Here is a 25,836-nt window from a genome sequence, read left to right as displayed (position 1 = left end):
AATCCCCGGCGGACGCGGCGGGACGCCTGGTCCCCGCGGCGCCCAGGACCCTGTGCCCCTGAGAGTGACGGAACGAGCGCAGGAGCGGGTGACCGTTGTCCCTGCGTCCGACTCTTAGCGGGCAACCCCTGCCCCACCACCAAAAATAACGTTTGCAGAAAGAGCGGAACGGAGTGGGTGGGCGAGGGGCGCCTGGCGCTGTGCGGGCCGAGGGGCGTCCTTCCTGGGGGCGGGCGGCGCACGTGGTACACTCCTGAGCGCGTGGGACCGCGGTGCCGAGCCGAGACGCGCTCAGTGCCGACGCGGGCAGTGGGCAGCAGTCGGGAGCTCGCCGCCCAGCGGGGCGCGGTCGGTCCGCACGTGCGGCCGCCGCCCCCGGACCCGCCCCGGCCGTGGCGCCCACCCCGCGAGCCCTGGCTCTGGGCGGGAGGTGGCGGGGCTGGGAGGCGCCAGCCGCGGAGGGGAGGGGCGCGCGGAGGGGATGGGCCGCCCGCCGTCCGTCCACCGTCTGTCGCGGCGCCGGGGACACTCCCGCCGCCTCCGCTTGGTTCCCTCTGGTCCTGGGAGCGTTGGCCTGGCCTCTCCCACCGCGGGAGGAAAGAGTGGGGGAATACCCCGGCGCCCGCCGCTTCCGAGAGCCACGGTGTCCTCGGGCCGGGCAGGCGCTGAAGACGAGCCCGGGCAGGGCCCCTGCGCGTCGTGCCTGTCGCCGGCCGTGTCCGGAGCGGAGGCCAGCGCCCCCCCGCTCGGCGCCCCGGGCCGCGAGGACCCCACCCTACCGGGCGTGGGCGACGGCCGGCCGGGGACGCGCGGAGCAGCCGTCGCGGGGCCTCGCCGCGGCCTCCAGCGCCCGAGTCACGGGGAATGCAGTGGCCCCCGACCCCTGGCGCCTCTCCGTGTCTGGGCTGGGCCTCCTTGCTCGCCTGCTCCACCGCCGCGACGCTCCTGGTCCGAGCCGGCCGGGGCCCCTTCATGGCGGCCAAGTGGTTCAAGGAGTTCCCCCTGAACCTGAAGACCGTGTCGGAGCGGGCCAAGCCCGGGGGCGGCGGCGGCGGCAAACTGCGCAAGAACTCGGAGGCGGGCGGCGCGGGGCCGGGCCCCGGCAAGGGCCGCAAGAACTCGGCGGCCGAGCTGGGGAGCGGCAGGGCCGGCGTCGGCCCCAAGGACAGCCGGCTGTCCCGCGACAGCCTGCAGGGTCTAATTCAGGCCGCCGCGGGCAAGAGCCGCAAAAACTCCCGGGCCACGGAGGAGGAGCCCCACCGGGGTGCGACCAAGAGCTCGGGCTGCAGCACCTACATCAACAGGCTCATCAAGGTGGACACTCAGGAGAAGAACGGGAAAAGCAACTACCCCAGCAGCAGCAGCAGCTCCAGCTCCAGCTCCAGCTCCTCTTCCTCCGCGTCCTCTTCCCCTTCCTCCCTGGGACCCGAGCTGGACAAGGGCAAGATTATTAAGCAGCAAGACACGGTAAGCATACAGCCTCCGTTGGACCCCCTCTCAGTGGGAGGGGAGCCCAGGGCACCTGCTAAGCCCTCGGCTTCTTTAGACCTAAGAGCGGGTGAGGATAGGTTTCCTACGGTCCTTTCTCCTTCCACCGTTTGGGGACTCCTGAGTGACCATTTACAATTCTTAGACTTTTTTTAGTCTTGAAAAATTCTTCCAGAGGTGGGGAGCTTTGCAGAAATGTACTAGCCATTGAATTTTGTTAGCAGTTTAGAAGTGTCGTTGAATGAGATATTCCTGTTTGGTTAAATTTGACCCCTTTATAGATGTAGTTTAATTTTGATATTCAGGGGAATTGCAAAGCAAGACTTATGTATGACTTTTATGCTTCTCGAGCATAAGAAATGGTAACCTCTAAACTGTATAAGTATGCATTTCAAAGCTTCAGGAAATGGGTTGGCCAACCCCGGTCTCCACTGATTTGGAATCTCCATTCTCTGCAGTTCTACCTAGTAAAAGGCTACGTGGAGCTTCAGCAAATCTCCAAGACTACTGTCCTTTCATTCATTCCATAGGCATTTGTTTTGCAGCAGCCGTATGGGAAAAGGGGCACGGGGCATTAAGGGCTGTGGGGATACAGAATATGACAAGGAAATGCATTCAAGGAAATTACAGATGAGAAGAGAAGGTGTTTCCTGCCGACACTGGAGGTTTTCTGGGTGCTGTCCAACGTGGAAAAGCTAAGAAAAGGAGTGTGAACGTAGGAAAGGACGCCCTCCTTTCTTACTGAGTTGAGTTGGTCTGTTTGATTTGCTAGTTTTTATCTTCTCTCTATTGTGAAAGGGAGAGAAGAGCTCAGACTGAGATTTCAGACTCTGGTCCGGGCAATCACTTCCTAACATGGGAGCTTTAATTTTCTCCTGCCCAGGCTTCAAACATGCTGCCTCCCTGGATGAAGTCAAGAGCCTGTAAGACATGCTATGTATGTCTGCATTGAGCACTTCTGTTCATTTCTCCATTCATTTTTTCGTGCTCTAAATACAGCATGCCCACCCTGAGCTAGGCACTGAGTGGAGAGCAGTGTAAAGATGGACGGGGCCCAGCTCATATTCGGTGCCCACCTGACTGGGTGACTAGACCACAAGCACCTTGAAGCCAAGGGCTGAGTATCATCTTAGGTTCCTCACTGTATCTTGCAACTGCAGTACCCATGGTGGGTAGTCAAGAAAAACGGATCGAGTAAGTGAATGGCAGTCACAGCCCCTTGCCCTGGTTGTCTGGTCATGTTTATGGTCGTCACTTCTGGATGTATGAGGTTTCTGAGGCTTTTTCCAGGCTGTTTCCTCCCCTTCGCTTCTCCTCATTTATCTGAATTCTTCTTACCAACTCCAGCGTTACCTTTAAACTCTTCGGAGAATGTAATCGGAGGTTGTGGAGCTTCCTGCCTGAGAAGAGTACCTAACGTCTGGAGTTGTCACCTGTGACACACACACCACCTCCTCAGGCACCTTCTATTTTTGGAAAGACAGATGCTTTCTGACACAAAACAGGGGATCCCACATAGTGATCAAAACCCTATCTGATCTGTAGCCTGTGACGATCAGTTTGCCTGTGATTATTGAACCTAGGACTCCTACGATACTGTTTAGCACTGACCTACTTCTCATCTATGAAGCCTGTCTCTTTGGAGCTGTGATCCACTCCTTGAGGGCAGGAAGCATGTCTTAGGTTTATTTTGACCCCCTCACAGTACCCAGCCAGTGCTGGTGGATGACTGACTGACTCATTATGACTGTACTGCTCAGCTGATTGGACTTTAAAAAACTCAATTCATAGGGTATGTGGTAAAGCCACAGATACCCTTTACTCCCCACATCCACCCCTGCCACCCTCTAACCCAGAAAATGTTTTACTTCTTGGGGAGAGAAAGGGAGGTAAAAAGAGCCTTGGGGATAAGTGAAAGAGTTTACATGAATTGTTGAAAACCAACTATACTACCAAAAACATCAGATGTTTGTCTAACTGGGACCCATGATCAAGTGCGAAAGCTATCTGGAACCGGTTAGAGATTCTGACCTCTTTGGAGATGCAGGAGATGTCAGTAGCCATTTTGATACCATTGCCATGTTGGTATATGGTGGTCCTTAGCAACTGTCCCCTCTTGTTCTTTTACAGGTCATCATTTTAGAAGACTATGCTGACCCTTATGATGCCAAACGGACAAAGGGTCAAAGGGATGCAGAGAGAGTCGGAGAGAACGACGGTTACATGGAACCGTATGATGCACAGCAAATGATAACAGGTTTGTAAGCAGGCTCTGCGTAATAGAGACTGAAATCTCACGCTCAGTCAGAGTGTTGTAATGTAGCAACTGGAGTATATGGGGGAAGAGGGACAAAGCAATTTAACCAGATCCTGCTGACTTGGAGAAACAGAAATTAGACCCCAAACTAATGTCAGACTATCTAGGTAACTTCCTTTATGATTTAGTATCCTTTGGAGTTTTAGAATTTGCAGGATTCTAAAGTTTTTCTGGTTCTATGCAAGATGACATATATGAGTGCAGATCTCAGAATGTGATGTTCAGTTGTAACATGAATATATACATTTCGGGGCCACTTTCAGAAGCTTTAACATTCATAATGGGAGCCGTATATCTTACCAAGGAACAAATACATACTTAAGGCATTTTAAGCTGTTAAAAAATGCAGGCATAGCCAGGCGCAGTGGCTCACTGCAGTGCCTGTAATCCTAGCACTTTGGGAGACTGAGGTGGGCATATCACATGAGGTCAGGAGTTTGAGACCAGCCTGGCCATCATAGCGAAACCCCATCTCTACTAAAAATACAAAAATTAGCTGGGCGTAGTGGTTTGTGTCTGTAATACCAGCTATTCGGGAAGCTGAGGCACGAGAATCAATTGAACCAGGGAGGTGGAGGTTGCAACAAGTCAAGATCGCGCCACTGCCCTCCAGCCCGGGCAACAAAGTGAAACCCTGTCTCAAAAAAAAAAAAAATGCAAACCTGATGTAATCCTCTACTTTGTAGTAGAAGATTTTCTCAACAAGTTGTACAACATTGGAGCCAAAAATTTAATTACTAAGGAATAATTAATAATCACTGCCATAAACCAAGCCATTCAAGGCAAACCACCTAAAACCAAACTGGACTAATATTGTAACTTTTCAAGTCAGGACAATTCCAGTTTGTGAGCTAAGCAGTCACTCTGTCATTCTTAGTGTCAGACTTTTCCCTTTTATTCTTAATTCTCTGAAGTTGATGTAATGATACTTAAATAAAAATAATACAGTTATTTAGATTTGTGAACTTTTTATGTATTCACCTAGTTTTCCGTACACATTCTTCCATCCATAACAAAAAATGTAGTTGCTGAGTGCTGACTCAAGGAAGCCTTACTTGAGTACATGCCTGGGAAAAGAGCAACTGGTCCCACATTAAAGAGTTTGTCCCTTCTGTTTAGAACAGATTGAAGAGCTATCAGACTCAGGTTCTGCAAGTATAGTCTCAGAAGAGTTGAGCAGAGGGTAGTAGCAGCACACTGGAAGGGCCAAGACAGGCTTCAGAATGAAAACGAGCTGCAACAGGAAAGCCAGGCTCCACTTCCTGCTTCTCTGCTTACAGAGATAAGGTGGCCGGTGTGGGGAGGGTGTACCCTGGCCAGGCTGTGACCCTGAAGGTCACTGGACTGTGACCCCTAATGAAATCTGTGAATGAAAGGAAGTGAAAATGAACTGTTAGAATTTTAAAAAACATCAGAGGCTTGAAAGGAATAGGGAAAAGGATTTACTTCTACATAAAATTGAGGGAAAGGATTTTCTTTTTTTAAAAAAAAAAAAGCTTGAAGCTTAACTGTGATTCACCTTTCTTTGTCCTTTGGTTTTTATTCTTATCTTTCTCTTTAACTAAAATAGGTAGTTTATTACAACTGTTTAATTGGAGAGCTGCACATGAACGTAATTTTTTTTTTTTTGTAATCCCGAGAACTCTATTGCTGTCCCCCTTGTGACAGGGTGAAAAAAACAAGATCAAAGGGATTTGGGCTTGCCTGAGTTCAGGAGACTTTTTAAGAGACAGAGCAGGAATTAGCATCCGGATCTCCCACTCCACATTGAGTAGTCTGCCCCCGACACCACATGACCTTCAGGACACACTTGAAATGCTGTATGCAAAAACCACCATAAACTTCACCCCTCAGTGAGGCATCTTTCCATCCAACCAAGAATGTTGTCTTCAAAAGTCAAAATTGTCCAACATAGAATAAGTATAATAATTGCTCGCATTTAATATTTGAGTATGTATTAAGTTCCAGGCTTTGTTTTAAACAATTTCCGAAAATAAATTCATTTAGGAATACAAAATTAATATATTCAATTGACGAATAAATTCAAATTTATTAAAAATACAAATTATTAATTCCCTAAACTAGTAATCTAAGTATTATTTGCTCTTTAAAAAAATTGCATTAGTGGTTTTTTAAGTTTTTTCCTTTAGAATATATATCACAAAGAACCTTCTCAATCAATGTAGAGACTCTATTTCTTATTCTACCCACAGGTTACAAGCTGGACAGAAATAACAGGAAGTGAGTTTATTGGAAGCTAGAAATAAAAAATTTGCCACTGGGCTTTTGTTTTTTAAACCATTTTTTATTCAGTTTGCTCCTTTCGTACCTGATTGTCAAGTCCAAGTTCAGAAATTTGCCATCTTTCTTGAGAAATGATAGAGATTTTTTAAATTTGTATCTGTTTCAGCTTTTCTGAAGATGGAAAGGATCCTAATGAACACAGTTGAACTGTGGAGTGGTTAAATCTGTGTTGCCATTCTCTGTATTGCCTTTATTCTACTGGCAAAATGGGAATTACAGGCCTGGTTTTAACAACGCCTTGGGCATATACAACTGCCGATATGTTGTGTTAGAATACCCAACAAATATTTCTTGGGGATTTATTTATTATATACTAGGCCCTGTCCTGGGCTCTGGACATACAGGAAACAAGACCCACACGAGATCAGCCCTTGGACCTCACAACCTAAAGGGGAAACAGACCTAACGCCAGCAAAGAAATCAGTCATTGAAAAAAGCATGATAAGTGCTCTGAGGTAGAGAATAGGAGCCAGTGTCTACCTCTGGGGCAGAGAAAGCCAAGAGAAGCCCATGGCTTTCCTGTGGCCTAATTGCTATGGGACCCAGGCTCCCTGGGCGCCCCCCCCACCAACTTTGCTCTTAACTTTTAAAAGTTAAGAATTTGTTAATTTATGAGTAAATTATCATTGAGATTTATCCAAAGGATTGTTCATAAAAAGATATGACTATGAATACAAGGCGATATTAGTATAAACTTCTGTTCCTTTTCTGCTAAATTCACAGGAACACTTTAACTAATATTGACAGAAATATTCTACATAATCTAGCATTAAGAGTTTGAGCCACCACACTGAAACGTTAGCAACGGACAGGTCTTTAGAAGTTCCCATCAGTTAGCATGAGGATTCTTTCCGCAGTTGATGTGTCATACAGCCGTAAGTTGAGAGCTTACTAGGTACCAGCCTGGCAAATTACCTCGCTACTCTTACACAAACTCCATTAAGTGAGTTTCTTTATTTTTATTTTTATTTATTTATTTATTTATTTTGAGACAGTCTCACTGTGTCGCCCAGGCTGGAGTGCAATAGCACAATCTCGGCTCACAGCAACCTCTGCCTCCCTGGCTCAAGCAATTCTCCTGCCTCAGCCTCCCAAGTAGCTGGGATTACAGACGCCCATCACCACGCCTGGCTAATTTTTGTATTTTTAGTAGAGACAAGGTTTCACCACGTTGGTCAGACTGGGCTTCAACTCCTGGCCTCAAGTGATCCGCCTGCCTTGGCCTCCCAAAGTGCTGGTTTTGCCAGCTACAAAGTGAGCCACCGCGCCTGGCCTAAAGGGGGCTTCTTTATACAGTTGAAGAAACCTAGATTCAGAAAGATTAAATAATTTGTCCAGATTACACAACTGAAAATACCACGTCATTCAGCAAGCTGCGGTTTTAGCTTTTGAGCTCCAGTCAAATATTATTTTTAAAATTTTATTTTTGCTTCCAAATGATTTTGTTGGTTTGTTTAAATAGTCAAATCTAAAAGAGGACTTCACTGTTCAAGTCTCCATTAAAAAAACTACTATGTCCATCTGGCCAGGCACAGTGGCTCATGCCTGTAATCCTAGAACTCTGGGAGGCCAAGGTGGGAGGATCAGTTGAGACCGGGAGTTCAAGACCAACCTGGCCAACATAGTGAGGTCCCATCTCTTCAAAAACAAAAAACTATTATGTCCATCTTTGCCTATGATTTAAACAGAAAAAAACTGTTATGGAAAAAAGTGCAAATGAAGACTGGTTTTGATGTAATCTGCCTTTACTCTCCTTGCTAAATTTCAGGGTTTCTGAATTGTACCTGCTTTTGTTCAGATGTTTAGATTTATTCAGTAAGATGATATTAAAGTAATTTTAAAAGCTTGAGCACTGATCAAAGATGTAAAAAATTGCCTAACAGCCCCGTTTCTGATTCCAAGAAAAAAGTAAAGTCTTAAGAGGCTGTAGGTTTAATGTTTTAGAAATATGAAATGGATTAAAATGGATTAGGGGAAAAGGCACGTTATTTGGAAATCGGAATTAACGTTTTACATGAAATCATTTGAGCATAAAGCATGAACTCTGGAGTTCATCATAATTGGCCCCACTGTAACTACTGCATGACTGTGGCTTCCATTTATTCACCTGTGAAACTGGGGTAACACATCTGTCAGTGCATTAGTGAGGCATCAGTGAGATTCTGTGCGTGATACACCTAGCAGCTGTATACCTAGTCAGTACAGCCATGATTTAGACTCTCCAGAGACAATTCTATTTCCAAAGAGAATCCTGGACCACATAGGGGAATACTTAGTGCTAACTACAATTAATTTAGTAAAAGAAACTCTCAGTCTTATGCTAAGACTTTGTTTCTGTGTTTTCATGTGAATGGCATAATTACCTGCAGCAAGTTGGGGATTGAGAAGGGCAAATTTTTGGCCCCTGTGTTTCACACCAATCAGCTGCACGTGGTTAGTAGGTGCAGGTCAGCCCTGAGCTTCAGCCCCGGCTGCAAATGAGTGATTATCTGCTGCCCGTCCCCTGCATTCTGTTGTCTGGTGTGGTAAATGGCCTCTATCGGCAGCCAGGGTGTAGCTTCCTCTTGCCATTTCCTCCTTCTCAGGCTTGTTTCCTCTCGGAGCCTGCTCTGCACGTCAGGGGCTATTCTCCCTGCAGGAAGGGTCGGCTTGCAGCCCCACGATTGTTTCTGTTTCTATGGCGCCTCAGGGTTGGGGGCAGCCAGGTGTTGGAATGGACTGGAAGGTTACTCCCCTTCAAGAGGTGAGGGTGGGGAGGGGAGGCCTGTGCTCAAGCCTTTTCTTCCCCTAATTAAACGTTGTTTCAAAAAATGGTAGCAGTTTGCAGATTTTGCCTAATCCCAGGACCCTGCAAGAAAGCATTCTCAACTCCATGTTTTGTGTATCTCCCAGAATTCTTTTTTTTTTTTTTTTTTTTTTTTGAGACAGAGTTTCGCTCTTTGTTACCCAGGCTGGAGTGTAATGGTGCAATCTCGGCTCACCGCAACCTCTGCCTCCTGAGTTCAGGCAATTCTCCTGCCTCAGCCTCCCGAGTAGCTGGGATTACAGGCGTGCGCCACCATGCCCAGCTAATTTTTGTATTTTTAGTAGAGACGGGGTTTCACCATGTTGACCAGGATGGTCTCGAACTCTTGACCTCGTGATCCACCTGCCTCGGCCTCCCAAAGTGCTGGGATTACAGGCGTGAGCCACCGCGCCTGGCCCTTCCCAGAATTCTTAAGTGTGAGGGGACTGTCTAAACAGAAGGACCTCGTTGCAAAAGTAAAAACTCAAACATGTGTAATAAGAACTCAAGATTCTAATCACTGTACATCATTTTATTTTATTTTAGGGGAGGTGGGCTGGAGGGCCCAGTAGGAACACTGCCCGTCCACCTTGTACATCATTTTAGTCCAAATGTATTAAAATATCCTTGTGAGCAGAGCTCCTTCTATCTTAAGGTTGGAATCACCTCTTCTTCCTTTTTGTTCAGCTGGGGCAGAATTGCAGCAAGGACCTTGGGAAAGGGTTTCCCCAGCCTGTGCCAGATGGTCTCAATTGAGTGTAAGCTATGATTAGAAACCTAAAAATTATATTCTATATTCATCCTTTGAACTCCTTTGTGTTTTCTGCTTCATTTTTCTTAGTTCTTTTAGAAAAGTTCTCTTTAAAAAATTCCAGCCTTGCATGGTCGCGGGCGCCTATAGTCCCAGCTACTTGGGAGGCTGAGGCAGAAGACTCGCTTGAACCCAGTAGACAGAGGTTGTAGTGAGCCGAGATTGTGCCACTGCACTCCAGCCTCAGCGACAAAGCAAGACTCCGCCTAAAAAAAAAAAGGCAAGCCAGGCATGGTGGCTCAGGCCTGTAATCCCAGCACTTTGGGAGTTCAAGGCAGGCAGATCGCGAGGTCAGGAGATCGAGACCATCTTGGCCAACATGGTGAAACCCTGTCTCTACTAAAAATATAAAAAATAGCCGGGCATGGTGGTGCACGCCTGTAGTCCCAGATACTCTACTCGGGAGGCTGAGGCAAGAGAATCGCTTGAACCCAGGAGACAGAAGTTGCAGTGAGCTGAGATTGCGCCACTGCACTCCAGCCTGGTGACCGAGGCAGACTCTGTCTCAAAAAAAAAAAAAAAAAAAAACGCCGGGCGCGGTGGCTCATGCCTGTAATCCCAGCACTTTGGGAGGCCAAGGCGGGTGGATCACGAGGTCAAGAGATCGAGACTATCCTGGTCAACATGGTGAAACCCCGTCTCTACTAAAAATACAAAAAAATTAGCTGGGCACGGTGGCGCGTGCCTGTAATCTCAGCTACTCAGGAGGCTGAGGCAGGAGAATTGCCTGAACCCAGGAGGCGGAGGTTGCGGTGAGCCGAGATCGCGCCATTGCACTCCAGCCTGGGTAACAGGAGCGAAACTCCGTCTCCAAAAAAAAAAAAAAAAAAAAAAATTCCAGCTTTGTCTTAATTGAACGAAGAACAGAGTATATTTTTGTTTCTTGTTTTCCATAGCTGTGTCTGGAGTAAGCAATGAAGAAGAAAAGCTGTAGGATTGAGAGTCCAGGGACTCAGGAGACACAGCTCAGACAACCCCAGACACCTGGCCTGGCCTGGGGGTGGAGGCCAAGGACAGTTCATCCTACTCTTATATTCTGATATGGAAGTTGTAGACACAGGCACCTTTCTCCTCGGGAGGCTCCGGAGGGCAAGAGGAACCAAGATGGGGACTGTGAAGTTGTTCTGAGGTTTAGCTGCTCTTTAGAATCACCTGGGGGATTTTTACACTCTTAATTTCCACACTGCACCCCAGACCAATCTAGTCCAAACCTCTGGTGGTTAAAGCAGTATGTGTTAAAGCCCCCGGGTGATTTCAATGAGCTGTCCCTGCACAGAATTTGAGGCAGCTGCTGACAGCCCCTAGTCAGCAGAACTGTAACCTCAGCCTGTACCTAAGTTTTGCACTTTTGAACTTGGTGTCCTGATTTTAATAACGTCACCCTCTTTTTGTCATAGAGGTCTCAATGAGTCAGTGATGTTTCTCCATGGAGCATCCCCATGCCTGTTTAGAAGTTACAGCTAGTCTTTCCACCCTTTGTGTCTGCGGCCCTGCAGTCCTCTGAGCCTCTTCCTCCTCACCTGACCCCTCAACCTTCTTTGCTGGCACCTCTCCCTCCGTCCACCCTGAAGGAGTCCCAGATTCTGCCTTTGATCCTCTTTCCTTTTCAATATGCCCTCCTTTTCTCTTGTGATTGCTTTCATTTTCACAGTATTCACAATGATCCATCTGTACCCCCTTAACATATACCTCCAGATTCACACGGTCACCTGCCTGGAGACATTCTAGAGCTTCCTCCCCTCCCTCTCTCCTCCCATCCATCCATCCAATCATTATTTAGCACAATGATGTGTCCTACAATGGTAAGATATGGTGGTCCCTGCCCTGGCAGACTCCACCACATTGAAAATACTGATGTATTGACATATAAATGGATGCAGTGGGAAAAGAGCAGGGTGAGAGTGGGTTGGTCCACCCATGGCACCTGATCAACTCTGTGGGGCATCAGAGAAGGTGGTGGGCAGGAAAGGCTTCTCCAGAGAGGAGAAGATGCTGAGTTAGATGTAAAGGATGCCAAGATCACCAGGACACTGGTGGGCTCAAGACAGCATAGTATGCAGGGAACTACAGAAGTTCCACTTGGTCAGAGCAAAGAGTTGGATTATGGAGAGACGGGACAGGGTAGTGTTGAGAAATTCGGGAGAGCGACAGTGACCTGCTCATATAAGCCTCCTGTGCCATTCTGAGTGTCAGCACCTCTTAAGTAGACAGTCGGGAGCTTATGAGGTGTTATGTGATGAGATGTCTGCATATAGAAAGTTCCTTCTTGACTATGATCAGGTGGAGGATGGTTTGAAGGCTTCCTGATGGGCATTCAGAAGAGCCACAACATGATGCTTCTGTTGGTCTATATAGATTGTATATATCACCAGCTCTGGTTGTCCAGACTCCAGCCATCTCTAACTCTACCTAACAAGGCCCCTTGACCCCAGGCTGCTCACCACCCTGTACTGCTCGTTCCTTCTCACTGTGGCTGACTGGCTGGTTAGCTAGCTTGTGGTTGGTTGCTTTGCATCTGTTTTTTTCCATCTATTTTTATGCAGCATTTCAGACCATACCTTTCTGATTTACTCCATCCTATACACCATGGTTAGAGTTATCTTCCAGTGAAACACAAATATAATTGCTATTCTCTGCTGAAAAAACAAACAAAAAAACCTTATAATCATTTTGTATTACATACAGACTATCTAAACTTTTTGTCCTTGCTTTTAAAATGGGCGCCTGGCTTGCCTGTGCTTCCAGCCGTTTCTCCCACTAACCACTGCCTCTCTCGTGTGTGGCCTTCTGGCCTTTTAGACTCATCTCTCAGCTCCCCATTATGGGAACAAGCCCTCTATCATTCCCACCTCCATATCTTTACTCATGCAGCTTCCTCCACTGGAAATGACCTTCTCTATCAAAGTCAACTCATCTTCCATTTCTCTTCCACTTGGAGTCAATCCAAGTGTAGTGGCTAAGAGTATGGCTTCTAGAGCCCAACTTCCTGCTGCTGAATCCAGGCTTTGGCACTTACTGGTTTATACAATTTCCTTAAACTCTTATGTGCTTCAGTTTTCTCTTCTGTAATAATGGGGAAATAATGGTATCCCATAATCAGAGTGATTGTGAAAGTTATAGTGTTTCACACATGGTAAGCCATCAATAAATGTTAGCTGTTGTTATTTCTGGTTTTCCCTATAATGCCTCTTTTACTTTCATTTATCCTGGAATTATTAGCCCGATACATATTATTTATGAATGTGTCTGGCTTCCCTCAATATATTGAAACTGCATAGGAGTCAAGAACTCTGACTAATGCACATAAATGCTTTCCCTCAGTATATACGTAGCAATGCTTTGAATATCCAGACAGTCCCTGATTTATCATGGTTTGACAACCTTTACAGTGGTGCAAAAGTGATATGCTTTCAGTAGAAATTGTGCTTTGAGTCCCATACAGCCATTCTGGTTTTTACTTGCAGTATTCAGTAGATTACAAGAGATAGTCAAAACTGTATTACAAAATGGGCGTTGTGTCAGATGATTGTGTCCAGCTGTGGGCTAATGTGTTCATTTAAGGTAGGCTAAACTGTGATACTCAGTAGGTTAGATGTATTAAATGCATTTTTGACTTGCAGTCGATTTTATTACAATTAGTTTATCTAGGCTTCCTGACAAAATGGAAAAACGCTGAAGGTGAGCTATACTCGAGCAGACACCAGAACCCGGAAGTGAAGCAGGTTACCCTGAGGCCACTACTTAAGAAACTGCAAGTGGCATCCTGGAGGTGTGCTTGTCTTCAGATGTAATCTTCCACATTAAATGTGGATCCCATTATCTGATTCAGGCAGCTGGAGGGAAGAAGTTTTAGGCACCTTCGTTCAGCTTTTGTAGCACAGCTCAGAAGCAATCAGCCCATCAGGGAACAATCTTGGAGTTATCTGCCACCTTCAGCCAGCCAGCCAGCCAGAGGTGCTGAGGTAACTGGGTTAATGACCAGGTTTTTATAGCACCTTTCTTTCAAGGCATTGTGTATGGCGTGTATTTTTCAGAAATTAGACGACGGGGTTCCAAGGATCCCTTGGTGAAGGCTCTCCAGCTGCTTGACAGTCCCTGTGAACCCGCGGAGGGCGGCCTGAAGTCGGAGACCTTGGCCAAAAGACGGAGTTCCAAGGACCTGCTGGGGAAGCCGCCACAGCTGTACGACACTCCCTACGAGCCTGCAGAAGGGGGCCCCAGGGCAGAGGGGAAGGTGCGTCCCCCAGACAGCCGGCTGCCCGAGAATGACGAGCGGCCCGCGGCCGAGTACGAGCAGCCCTGGGAGTGGAAGAAGGAACAGATCGTGCGGGCTCTGTCAGGTGAGGGCGCCAGCCAGTCCGCCCCGGTGTGGCTTCCGGCTTCCGGCCAGTACGGGCTCTGTCAGGTGAGGGCGCCAGCCAGGCCCGCCCCAGTGTGGCTTTTGGCTTCCGGCCAGTACGGGCTCTGTCAGGTGAGGGCGCCAGCCAGGCCCGCCCCAGTGTGGCTTCTGGTTTCCAGCTGAGGCCCGCCCCGGTGTGGCTTTAGGCTGCCCGCTAGAGCCGGCTCTTTTCAGGTGAGAGCGCCAGCCCAGGCCCGCCCTGGTGTGGCTTGCAGCTACTGGTCCCGTACTCGTTTTTTCCTTTGTGGGTACTTTTATATTCCATTATCTTCTCAGTGTGCAACTGTTTTGGAAATGCCTGAAATGACTATTGAAAGAATACACCTGGCTGGGCACTGTGGCTCGCGCCTGTAATCCAGGTTACTTCAGACCAAGATAGGTGGATGATTTGAGCCCAGGAGTTGGAGACCAGCCCGGCCAACTTGGCGAAACCGCATCACTACTAAAAATACAAAAATCAGGGCCGGGTGCGGCGGCTCACTCCTGTTATCCCAGCACTTTGGGAGGCTGAGGTGGGCGGATCACAAGATCAAGAGATCGAGACCATCGTGGCCAAGATGGTGAAACCCTGTCTCTACTGGGGAAAAAAAAAAAAAAATACAGAAATTGGCTGGGCATGGTGGCGCACCTGTAATCCCGGGTACTCAGGAGGCTGAGGCAGGACAATCGCTTGAACCCGAGAGGCAGAGTTTGCACTGAGCCGATTGCGCCACTGCACTCCAGCCTGGGCGACAAGAGGTAAACTCCGAATCAAAACAAAAACAAAAAAAAAAACCACAGAAATTAGCGGAATGTGGTGGTGTGCGTATGTATTTCCAGCTACTTGGGAGGCTGAGGTGGGAGAATTGTTTGAACATGGGAGGCGGAGGTTGCATTGAGCCCAGATGGCACACCGCACTCCAGCTGGGGCAACAGAGCGAGACTGTCTCCAGAAAAAGAAAAAAGAATGCTCCTGATCACTGTACCTTTATTTTCTCACCACGGAAGCTATCAAATTGGGAGCAGCTTTTTCTAGCTCTGACTTAGTGCATCAAACCTGTTAAAATCCCTAGTTATAAAATGGCAATGCTGGATAAAATGGGATAAAATGGATTACAGGTGGAGATGGTTGGAAAGCTGGAGAAAGCTGGATTGTTTTGTTTGGTTTGGTTTTCAAAAATCCTCCAAAGGAATCTGTTCTTCAGGTGTGAATTTTTAAAATAACTTTTAAAAAGTTGATAAATGGGTTTTCGATAGATGTTACACGTAATTCTCCCTCCTGCTTCTCTGAAGACATATTTTTTCTACTTGGCCGGCCACATAATTTTTTTTGCCTTTAATTTAACATTTTAAGATATCTCTTCCCTGTAATAGTAAAGCCAGGTTTGCATTTAAAAGTATAACCAGGCTGGGTGCTGTGGCTCACAGCTATAATCCCTGCACTTTGGAGGCCAAGATGGGTGGACCACCTGAAGTCAAGAGTTCGAGACCAGCCTGGCCAACATGGTGAAACCCAGTCTCTACTAAAAACACAAAAGATTAGCCAGGCGTGGCTGTGGGCATCTAATCCCAGCTACTGAGCAGGCTGAGACGGGAGAATCACTTGAACCCAGGAGGCAGAAGTTGCAGTGAGCCAAGATCGTACCACTGCACTCCAGCCTGGGTGAACAGAGCAAGATTCTGTCTCAAAAAATAAACATAAGTAAGTGGCCGGGCATGGTGGCTCATGCCTGTAAACCCAACACTTTGGCAGGCCAAGGCAGGTGGATCACCTGAGGTCAGGAGTTCAAGACCAGCCTGGCCAACATGGTGAAACCCATCTCTACTAAAAATACAAAAATTAGTCAGGCATGGTGGTGACAGGCACCTGTAATCCCAGCTACTGGGCAGGCTCAGACAGGAGAATTGCTTGAACCCAGGGGGTGGCGGTTGCAGTGAGCTGAGATCACACCATTGCACTCTAGCTTGGGCAACAAGAGCGAAACTCCGTCTCAAAATAATAATAATGATAAGTAAATAAATAAAAGTATAACCAGGCCAGGTACAGTGGCTCACCCCTGTAATCCCTGCACTTTGGGAAGCCAAGGTGGGTAGATCACTTGAGGTCAGGAGTTTAAAACCAGCCTGGCCAACATCTTAAAACCCTGTCTCTACTAAAAATACAAAAATTAGCAGAATGTGGTGTTGCATGCCTGTAGTCCCAGCTACTCAGGAGGCTGAGGCAGAAGAATTGCTTGAACCCGAGAGGCAGGGGTTGCCGTGAGCCAAGATCGCGCCACTGCACTCCAGCCTGGGTAACAGCAAGACTCTGGCTCAAAAATAATAATATAGTATAACCAATGTAAAGGGTGAATGGAGAAGTTAATGTATTTGATAGTAACCATTTGAGTCAGTTTTTTTCTTTGTTTTTTCGAGACAGGGTCTCACTCTACCACCCAGGCTGGAGTGCGGTGGTCTGATCATGGCTCACTGCATCCTCAGTCTCCTGAGCTCAAGCAGTCCTCTCACCTCAGTCTCTTGAGGAGCTGTGACTACACGCGTGCACCACCACTCCTGGATTATCCTTTAATTTTTTAGTGATGGGGTCTCACTATGCTGCCCAGGCAGGTCTCGAACTCCTGAGCTCAGGTGATCCTCCCACTTCTGTCTCCCAAAGTGCTGGGATTACAGGCAAGAGCCACCATGCCTAGCCTAGTCAGTTTCGTTTAACATTTTAATCATTTTTTTTTTTTTTTGAGACAGAGTCTTGCTCTGTTGCCCAGGCTGTAGTGCAATGGCGGGATCTCGACTGACTGCAACCTCCGCCTTCTAGGTCCTAGCGATTCTCCTGCCTCAGCCTCCCAAGTAGCTGGGATTACAGGCGTATGCCACCACGCCTGGCTAATTTTTGTATTTTTGGTAGAGACAGGGTTTCACCATGTTGGCCAGGCTGGTCTCAAACTCCTGACCTCAGGTGATCCGCCCGCCTCAGCCTCCCAAAGTGCTGGGATTACAGGCATGAGCCACCGCACCTGGCCTTTTGTCTTCTTTTCAACATGTCTTTCTGGGGTACCTGCTGATTTCTTGGTGCTGTGCTAGGTGCTACCGTTTCATCTCCTGTCCAGCTCAGGGTTCATGGCATCTCAGACGTATCATTTGGGAGTCTCTTTCTGTTTCTGAGTTGATTTTTCTTTTTGTTTTATTATTTCATATTAAAAACTGTTGGTTTGGTTTTACAGGATGATACACATCCTTGCAAGAGTTCACTACCTGTAAATATGTTTAATCACTTATCCTAAAAATAGTAAAACTACAAGTTGTTAAAAAGTCCATGTTGAACTATGTTAAAGTGGTTTTCTCTTATAATCTAAAACCGTTTTATACTGATGAATACTTTACAGAAAAAGTGTCTGTATGAGGGATGCTAGCAGTGTGATCACATATCAAAGACAGCAGGAGCTCAGCTCACCAGGCTACTTTGCAGTATATTATAGTTGATGTTAAAGGGGGAAAATGCTTCTTTCCTGAGCCAAGACAGGCAAGGAGGTTTTTTTCCTTTGAAGTTTACATGAATCACCTCAGTGGCCTGTGATGTTAAATGGAGTCTTCCTTCCAGTCCAGTTTGAAGGAGCTGAGCGACCTTCCGTCAGGGAGGAGACAGTGAGGCAGCACCACCGGCAGAAGAGCTGGACCCAAAAGATCCTGAAGCCAGCCCTCTCAGAGCACAGCGATGGGGAGAGAGTGGACCCGGGCCTGCCCCTGGAGAAACAGCCGTGAGTCTCCTCCACAGGCCCTCGTAGCAGACGGTGGCTGGGAGCTTAATGACAGCTTAGTATGGGGGGACACACTGGCCCATTTAACATGATGATTTTTTGTTAATAAATACTTACTTGAATGGGGCTTTTAATGAAAAACTGTCTTCAAAGCCCGGTGCATTGTGCAGAATGGAAAGTGCACTGCATCTCAACAAGCTCATTGTGGATGTTATTCTTCTGTAGAGAGTGAAAGCTGTTCAAATGACACTAGCGCCATTACCTCACTCTTGTATGATTGATGGGTTCTGTGATCCTAGATACCCACATCTGCACGTTGTCGCTTGTGAATGTGAAGCAGGATCTAGTTCAGTCTGTTGCGTCCCTGCTAGAAGTTCATTTCACACAACGCTTTATGGAATGATGCCCAGTCTGGATTTGTATTTTGACACTCATGCTGCCTTCCCCTCTCCCGCCCCCATTTTTCAGCTGGTATCATGGTGCCATTAGCCGTGCCGAGGCTGAGAGTCGACTACAGCCCTGCAAAGAAGCTGGTTACCTGGTTCGAAATAGCGAGTCAGGGAACAGCAGGTACTCCATTGCCCTAAAGTAAGTAAGCCCCATGGCTTTCCTCATCTCCAAGGGGAGGGAACGCTGTGTGACAGTCTTCCAGTCAAAAGACATACTGTGAAGGTGATACACAGGGGTGTCCATTGCAGAAAATAAGAGGCATTTGTTTGTACAGCGGAACATGAGACCCTTGGAATGAGAATGCAAAATTGGTATTGGGTAAATGCCTCCATTATCTATTATGATAACCAAGGTCTCATTGCATTATCTTTGTACAGTAGTCAATTTCTACCTTACATTAGCTAATCTGGAGTAGGCCCCCTCAGTAGAGAAATAATTCCTGATGAATTATTTCTAACAAGGTGGTGCAGTCATTCTTCTTTTACTCCCTAGTATTGGGGACTTTAACAAATCAAGATCCCCCTGATTGTCAAAATGCCAACTGCAATTTCAATACCAGTTTTTTCTGGTGAAGAAGGAAATGCTGACTTGCCTGTTACTCCCCCAGTCTGACCGTACACAGAAAATTCACTTTTGCCTAGTAGGCCTGGTGGAGTGTGTATCATGGAAATTCTCACTGTTCTGTGAGTTCAGTGGCCTTATATTGGAGGATCATTGTCAAGAGCCCTAACAGCATTTCCTTCCTGAGGAAGCTGAGCCCCTGCAGCTGAAACAATCAGGCTGGAGGAGAACAGAGGGGGGCTGGGGATTTGAGCAATATGGCTCAGAAAATGGGATAGGCCACCAGATATACAATACCAGGAATAGCTCGACCGTGTTCCTGAAATCGGTGCTTGTGGATTAAATCTTTGAGCCTTTGGTGCCAGCTTTCATACTATACAACCAGGAATGGTCTTTCCAGATGTGAGGGGAGGAAATGGTTTTATTATTATTATTATTATTATTATTATTATTTGTGTGTTCTTTTTGGGAAAAAAGGAAGAAGTACCGTTACATATGTTCTTTTAACTGTGGTGAGAAAGATGAGTTTCTTTTCTTTTTTCTTTCTTTATTTTTTTGAGCCAGAGTCTCACTCTGTTGCCCAAGCTAGAGTGCAGTGGCGCAATCTCGGCTCACTACAACCTCCACCTCTTGGGTTCAAGCGATTCTCCTGCCTCAGCCTCCCTAGTAGCTGGGGTTACAGGCACCTGCCACCACGCCTGGCTAATTTTTGTATTTTTAGTAGAGATGAGGTTTTGCCATGTTGGCCAGGCTGGTCTGGAACTCCTGACCTCAAGTGATCCACCTGCTTTGGCCTGCCACAGTGCTGGGATTACAGGTTTGAGCCATAGAGCCCAGCCAAGATTGAGTTTCTAGCTCACCTTAGTAGCCTCATGCTTGGGTGTAAGCACTGGTTTTTCAATTTGAGGGCTACAAGGGACTTGGCATTCTTTTTAATTGTTTTCTTTGGTCCAGTACCTGATAACTCATATGTAATAAGGATAAACCACTCAAGGATTACATGCATTTAAACTGAAATTTCTGAGAGCTCCACTAGAGTGTCGGATGCATTTGTGTGTGTGTAGAACCATTCTGGGACTGGATGAGAACCTATCAACCTAGTGTGAATCTGGCTGCAGTTGTTTTCGGTGGGGAGAGATCCTCTGCCTCATTCATGTCTCCTTGATTTTCGTTCCAGGACTAGTCAAGGATGTGTCCACATCATAGTGGCTCAGACCAAAGACAACAAATACACACTGAATCAGACAAGCGCTGTGTTTGACAGCATCCCTGAAGTGGTACACTATTATTCCAATGAAAAGCTGCCTTTCAAAGGGGCAGAACACATGACTCTACTCTACCCCGTGCACAGCAAGCTTCACTAAGGTTCAGCCACTGCAAGCCCTGGGCCTCTGGCACCTGCGAGGGCATCATCGGCGCACAGCCAGCATCTCAGAGGACAAGGCTGGATGAACAACTGCTAGAAAATGGGAGTCTTCCTTGAAAAGTCAGAGTCTTTGGTCTTTTTTTGCGTTTGTTTTGTTCTGTTTTTTGAGACGGAGTCTCATTCTGTCACCCAGGCTGGAGTGCAGTGGTGTGATCTCAGCTCACTGCAACCTCCACCTCTCGGGTACAAACAATTCTCCTGCCTCAGCCTCCCAAGTAGCTGGGACTGTAGGCGCAGGCCACCACGCCCAGCTAATTTTTTTTTTTTTTTTTTTGTATTTTTAGTAGAGACGGGGTTTCACCACGTTGGTCAGGCTGGTCTCAAACTCCTGACCTCAAATGATCCACCCACCTCAGCCTCCCAAAGTGCTAGGATTATTGGCTTGAGCCACCACACTCTGCTGAGTCTTTGGTCTTCAACTGATTCTGTGACACTTGGTTTCTGACCTGTCGCTTGTTTCCTCGCTAAGTAGTTCTACAATAAGAAGGCATGACTTAGCTGTTCCCTTCCCCTCTGGAGTAGGGTGTTCTTTTTACGGTGTGACCCTCAGGAAAGGTAAACCAAGAGTCCAGGAGCACCAGGGTTCTCCAGAAATGCGCCTGCTTGTTACTTGGAATACATGGTCTCTAAACAAACCAACAACAAATCCATATGCCTTTTCCAGTTGATGGTGCGGACTGGAAGAGTATGTTATGTCGGACTCGTTATCAGGGAAATGGACGAACAGTAGAAAATGTGAATGATGGGCGAGAAGATTGTCTTTCTCCGTCACATGTCCCAAGTCAGCTCTGGAGTTCATGGAAATTCACAGCTTCAGAGTGTGGCCTAAGGATTATTTTGTTGGTCAGCCTTTCCAAGAAAGTGTGTGTTCTCTCAATCTCTGTGGATTTTCTGATTTTTGTTTTAGCAAATCAGTGAGATAAGCATAAATAGGAAGGAAGATACCCCAGGTTTAAGAATCACTAATACCGTTAGTCATTGGCATCATTATTAGAATTCTGAATTATAGAACAAAAGGTACCACAAAGATTTCTGATTTCTAAAATTCTGATTTAAATTTTAAAACAACTCAACAGCTATTACTGAATAATTATATAGAACTTCTGATGTCTTTTGTTTCATCATGATTGGGCATTTTTCTGTTGGTATGGAATAATTTTTAATTTTTGTTTTTAAAATTAGATTTGCTTTGTGTTTGTAGTAAATTTTTAAAAAATACAACCCTGAGATCTGATTGTATGAACTGGGTCTCTGAAGCCCACAAAGATTCTCTCATTCTGTCCTGAGCAGACTGCCTTGTACTATACAGAAGTGTTTGAAAAAACCTGGGTTTTCTCTACACACCATTACTTAATATTCACAGTATTAGGGTCTTCATGATTTATCATGAGCTTCTATCACCAGTTTACTGACTGTGAGAAAAACCACGGGAATGGCATCCTGTGAGAAGAGTACTATGGTGAGTGGCACCAGAATTAAAAACTCAGCAGATGTGTCTGTATTCTGGGGTTGGTCATTTGGGTCTCAAAACTGCTCCAGATATAAATGTACTGACGGTCATCAATGAAGAGTTAACCTCTGTAGCTTATAAATACACAAAAAAGATGTTATTTGGTTAATTTTTTAGGAAAGTATACCTTACTAGTTATTAGTTACATTTGACTATAAGATTTAGAGGTTAGTAAATCTTTGCTTCTTTATTCAGATAAGATCTCAGTCAAAAGGTTGTGTGATCTTTGATTTTAAAAATTTAAGAAGAACTTTTTGTCACTGGAACACAATAATTTTATTAATAAAGAATGTAGGCCGGGTGCGGTGGCTCACACCCGTAATCCCAGCAGTTTGGGAGACTGAGGGGCAGATCACCTGAGGTCAGGAGATCTGACACCAGCCTGGCCAACATGGTGAAACCCCAACTCTACAAAAAAGTACAAAAATTAGGCCAGGTGCAGTGGCTCACACCTGTAATCCCAGCACTTTGGGAGGCCCAAGCAGGCAGATCATTTGAGGTCAAGAGTTTGAAACCAGCCTGGCCAGCATGGCGAAAACCTGTCTCTACTAAAAATACAAAAATTAGCTGGGTGTGGTGGCGGACACCTGTAGTCCCAGCTTTGAGAGGCTGAGGTACAAGAATCGCTGGAACCCAGGAGGTAGAGATTACTGTGAGCCAAGATCATGCCACTGCACTCCAGCCTGGGCGACGAGCGAAACTCCATCTCAAAAAAAAAAAAAAAAAAAAAAAAAATTAGCCTGGCCTGGTGGTGGATGCCTGTAATCCCAGCTATTCAGGAGGCTGAAATTGGAGGATCACCTGAGCCCAGAACATCAAGGCTGCAGCTGAGCCCCTGTCTCAAAAAGCAAACAAACAAAAAACCAAAAGGAATGTTTTTTCAGATAGCGATAGAATGTTTTTAATGTGTATTGGTTCATGAACTATATCTTTAGTGTAAGATTTTAAAAGTTTTTTTCAGCATCCATTTAACAAGTATTTATTATCTTCTTTATACAAATTATTGTGTTAAACTTACTTTTAGTTTAACATTCTAGAAATGAAACCTTATTTTTTACTTAACCTTATTCTACAAAGGGACTACAACAGTTATTCTAATTTTAATAATGCTAAAAGCTGTATACAGTTTTTCTTTGTGCACTAAATGATTTTTGGCCCATACCCAGCAACTGTGATGAATGTATAATGAAATAACATTTTGAAAGCAGGCCAGATACATTATTTATTGAGCTTCTATCATATGCCCAGTATTTTGCTTCTTCTATACTGTTTTTCTGTGACAATCATACTATATTCTCTATAGAATTAAAAGTAAAAGAGAGGCAGAGTTTATATGTGTTCAGTTGCTGTACAGTTGTACAGGAGGTTATAAGAAGAAATACAGTAAATTCGTGGGAAGTGGGGGGTGGTGAGCTACTGTTTTCTTCTTGAGGTTGTGACACAAGCTGACAAAAGCCAGGGAGTTCACAGCTGTGTGGTGGCACAAAGTCCCATATGTTCTAAAAACAATTAGGCCCAGCAGGGTGTCCCTAATGGCTTCCTTGTTAAGCCTCCCTGGCCAGCTGATCTGAAGCTCTGTGACATGTTCTCTGAGCTCTGAATGCTTTGGCTTTTTGTCATTTTGTCTTGAGACAAGTATTTTCCTGTAGTTCTCATTCCTTTGAGTTAATTCTGTCTCCCAGGATATTCTCTGGTGAGAAGAATGTCTTCTAGTAAATTTGCCTTGAGTTTAGCATCCACAGAGCTGTGTCAGTGTTCTTTACCACACGTCCTTTTAAAAATACTCTTACTTCCGATGACTGGCTAAGGTCAGTTGGTTAGTTTCAGGCCTATGAGAATAGAGAGTAAAGGACCTTGCAGTTTACTTTGATGCCATACCTGTGTCTATCACGATCGCCTGCAACCACTGGTATTGTGTGTATTTAAGCTAGGAATAAAATAAGGGAGAAATGTTAATATGTATACAGAAAGGTAAATATTGATCTACCTACTCTCTGTTGGGGGCAGAAGTGTCGTTTTAAGTTATTTAAAGCACTTTCTTAATCATTTTAGAAAGCCTTCGTTCTTTGCTGTTAAAAGTCTCCATACTTTGCAGAATTGGTATTTGTGAACTGGCCTCTGCCACAGGATGGGGAGGTGGGCAGGTCGTTGATAGGGGCAGCCAGGCATTTTTGAGGCAGGTGGGAAATTGTCCTAATTTGTTAATTGGATTATGTAACTGTGTTACTAGTCTGTTATTGGCTGCTATTGGATGCATCTTGATATTTAATTCAGAAGAACTGAGGCATTCTTCAGTTTCTTGTTAAGTGGGGGTAGCCTTTCTGTTCTGTCAGATGCCCTTTTTAATCAAAGGTTAGCTCCTTGTTTCTCCCTCCTTCCGGGACCCAGGGAGCACAGGGAAGTCGATTTCATTTCCCTTCCCTGCATGCCCTTGACACTCAGCAGGATTTCACTGAAACCCTTCTCAGATCTCTCGTTCATTAGTTGTCTCCTATCTTCCATAACCAGCACTAGTTTGGCCTTATGACCTGGTTAGAATAATTCTTCCATATTCTCATTTTCAATTTTTGTACCCCACTAACTTGGACTTCTTAGAGAAACTTGGCCTGCTGTGCAGTGGGCCTTCTCTTCAAACTTGCCCTCCTTCACAGCTGACCCTGTGTGAAGAAAGATGGTGCGTTACTGCCATCTAATGGAAAAAGAGAAAACTGCAATTGGGAAAACCAGCCGTGCATTTAAGAGTAGGGTTTTCTGAAGGATTTCCGAAAGGAGAAAATGATGACACAGCAGTTGCCATCTTGAAAAATGCCCTTTTTTGCGGAAAGGGTGCTTTGAAGCCTAATACAGCTATCATCACAAGGCCCTGGACTAAGGCTGGATCGTGTAATTTAGAATCTCAAAATGTATTTCAATGAATATGCTGGCAACAGATCATTGAGACAGGTATCTCATTTTGTCAAGTTCTTAACCGTTCAGTTACTTTGTCGGGGCTTTAATATTTTAGATATCAACTAATACATAGTTTCAACTTTCAAAAATATTTAAAGATTGTATGTAATATAGGTGCCTATCTGTAGTGCCTTAGTAATTTATATCAGAAGTATTTTCTAAAATTTCTGGTTGTATTGCAGTAGCCAATATAGGCTTCATGCCCTCCTGAAGATGGTTTACTCTGAAATGTAACTTTAAATAAACATTATACCAAGAAAACTACAGTGGTTTTGTGTAATTCAGTTCTCAGAATCATCTTCCTTCAGAAAAATACTGCCCATGGCAAAAGCTACAGCAGCTTCATTTGCAAACCGTTAATGAAACAGAAACAAACCATGATGGAACATAACCAGCATAACCAGCAGACTCGATCTTTTTTTTTTTTCCCCTCTGTTCACATTTAGAGTCCTTCTATTATGTTTTTCTTCCCAAGTAAAATAGTAACACAGTGACATTTTCCTCCCATTTACCTGGCCCATCTCTTCCTGAGTCGAAGAAATATTGCACTGGTTCTCAGCCCTCACTAGATAGAAGAATTGGACTCTGTTTCTGTTTTTGTCAGTTTGTTATTGATACAGATGCCCCCGTGCCATCTGTGGGATGCCCTAAGACTGCTGGAAAGTTCAAAAATCTATTTTGAAAAAAAATTCTACCAGGTGATTTGGAAGTTCCAACAGGACTTCTCTTCCAGTGGCTGAGAAGTCCCGTTGGAAGCTCCTATTTGGAAATGCTCAAATAAATTCACGTGAGGTCCTAGAAGGGTGTACTGTTGAGTCTGCTATCAAAAATGTTTTCCCCTCAACAATTCCTGTTTACCATAGTATCAAGTTTTTAATTTCCATTGAGCATTTATATAAGTTGCCACCAGGTGGAACAAGTTCCTATTGTTTTTCCTCATCTGTGTTTAAGAGAAGAGGAAGTTCGCATTGAGAAAGGCTCACTCCACCCGCCACCCAAGCGATTAGAGTAATGGCTTTCAGAATTCAGATTGAACACATGTTTACAAGCGCCCGGGGTTTGGTTGTTGAATGTTGGATTCTGACCCTGTGAAAGGCAAAGATGT

The 25,836-nt window shown here is 45.6% G+C and overlaps 1 protein-coding gene across 1 annotated transcript; it reads left to right on the top strand.

Moving 5' to 3' along the window:
- Positions 1-864: 864 nt before the first annotated feature.
- On the top strand, positions 865-24,986 carry SHE (Src homology 2 domain containing E). Its single transcript, XM_012476320.3, has 6 exons — positions 865-1,467; positions 3,619-3,745; positions 13,740-14,045; positions 17,679-17,835; positions 18,304-18,423; positions 20,024-24,986. The coding sequence occupies exons 1-6, from the start codon at positions 865-867 to the stop codon at positions 20,208-20,210; spliced, it is 1,500 nt and encodes a 499-aa protein (XP_012331743.1). The 3' UTR covers positions 20,211-24,986.
- The last annotated feature ends 850 nt before the right edge of the window (positions 24,987-25,836 follow it).

This window comes from Aotus nancymaae, unplaced genomic scaffold, assembly GCF_030222135.1.
Source record: "Aotus nancymaae isolate 86718 unplaced genomic scaffold, 86718_ANA_hifiasm-v0.15.2.pri h1tg000108l, whole genome shotgun sequence".
Classification (NCBI taxonomy): Eukaryota; Metazoa; Chordata; class Mammalia; order Primates; family Aotidae; genus Aotus; species Aotus nancymaae.
Note: the sequence above shows the minus strand (reverse complement) of the source record. Positions and strands in the feature narration are given on the sequence as shown.

Bases quoted from the DNA above. Each gene is read 5' to 3' on its own strand.
- SHE (XM_012476320.3), top strand. From the start codon at position 865: ATGCAGTGGCCCCCGACCCCTGGCGCCTCTCCGTGTCTGGGCTGGGCC. The intron at 3,746-13,739 runs GTTTGTAAGCAG...TGTATTTTTCAG, and splicing joins TGCACAGCAAATGATAACAG to AAATTAGACGACGGGGTTCC. The intron at 17,836-18,303 runs GTGAGTCTCCTC...CCCATTTTTCAG, and splicing joins CTGCCCCTGGAGAAACAGCC to CTGGTATCATGGTGCCATTA.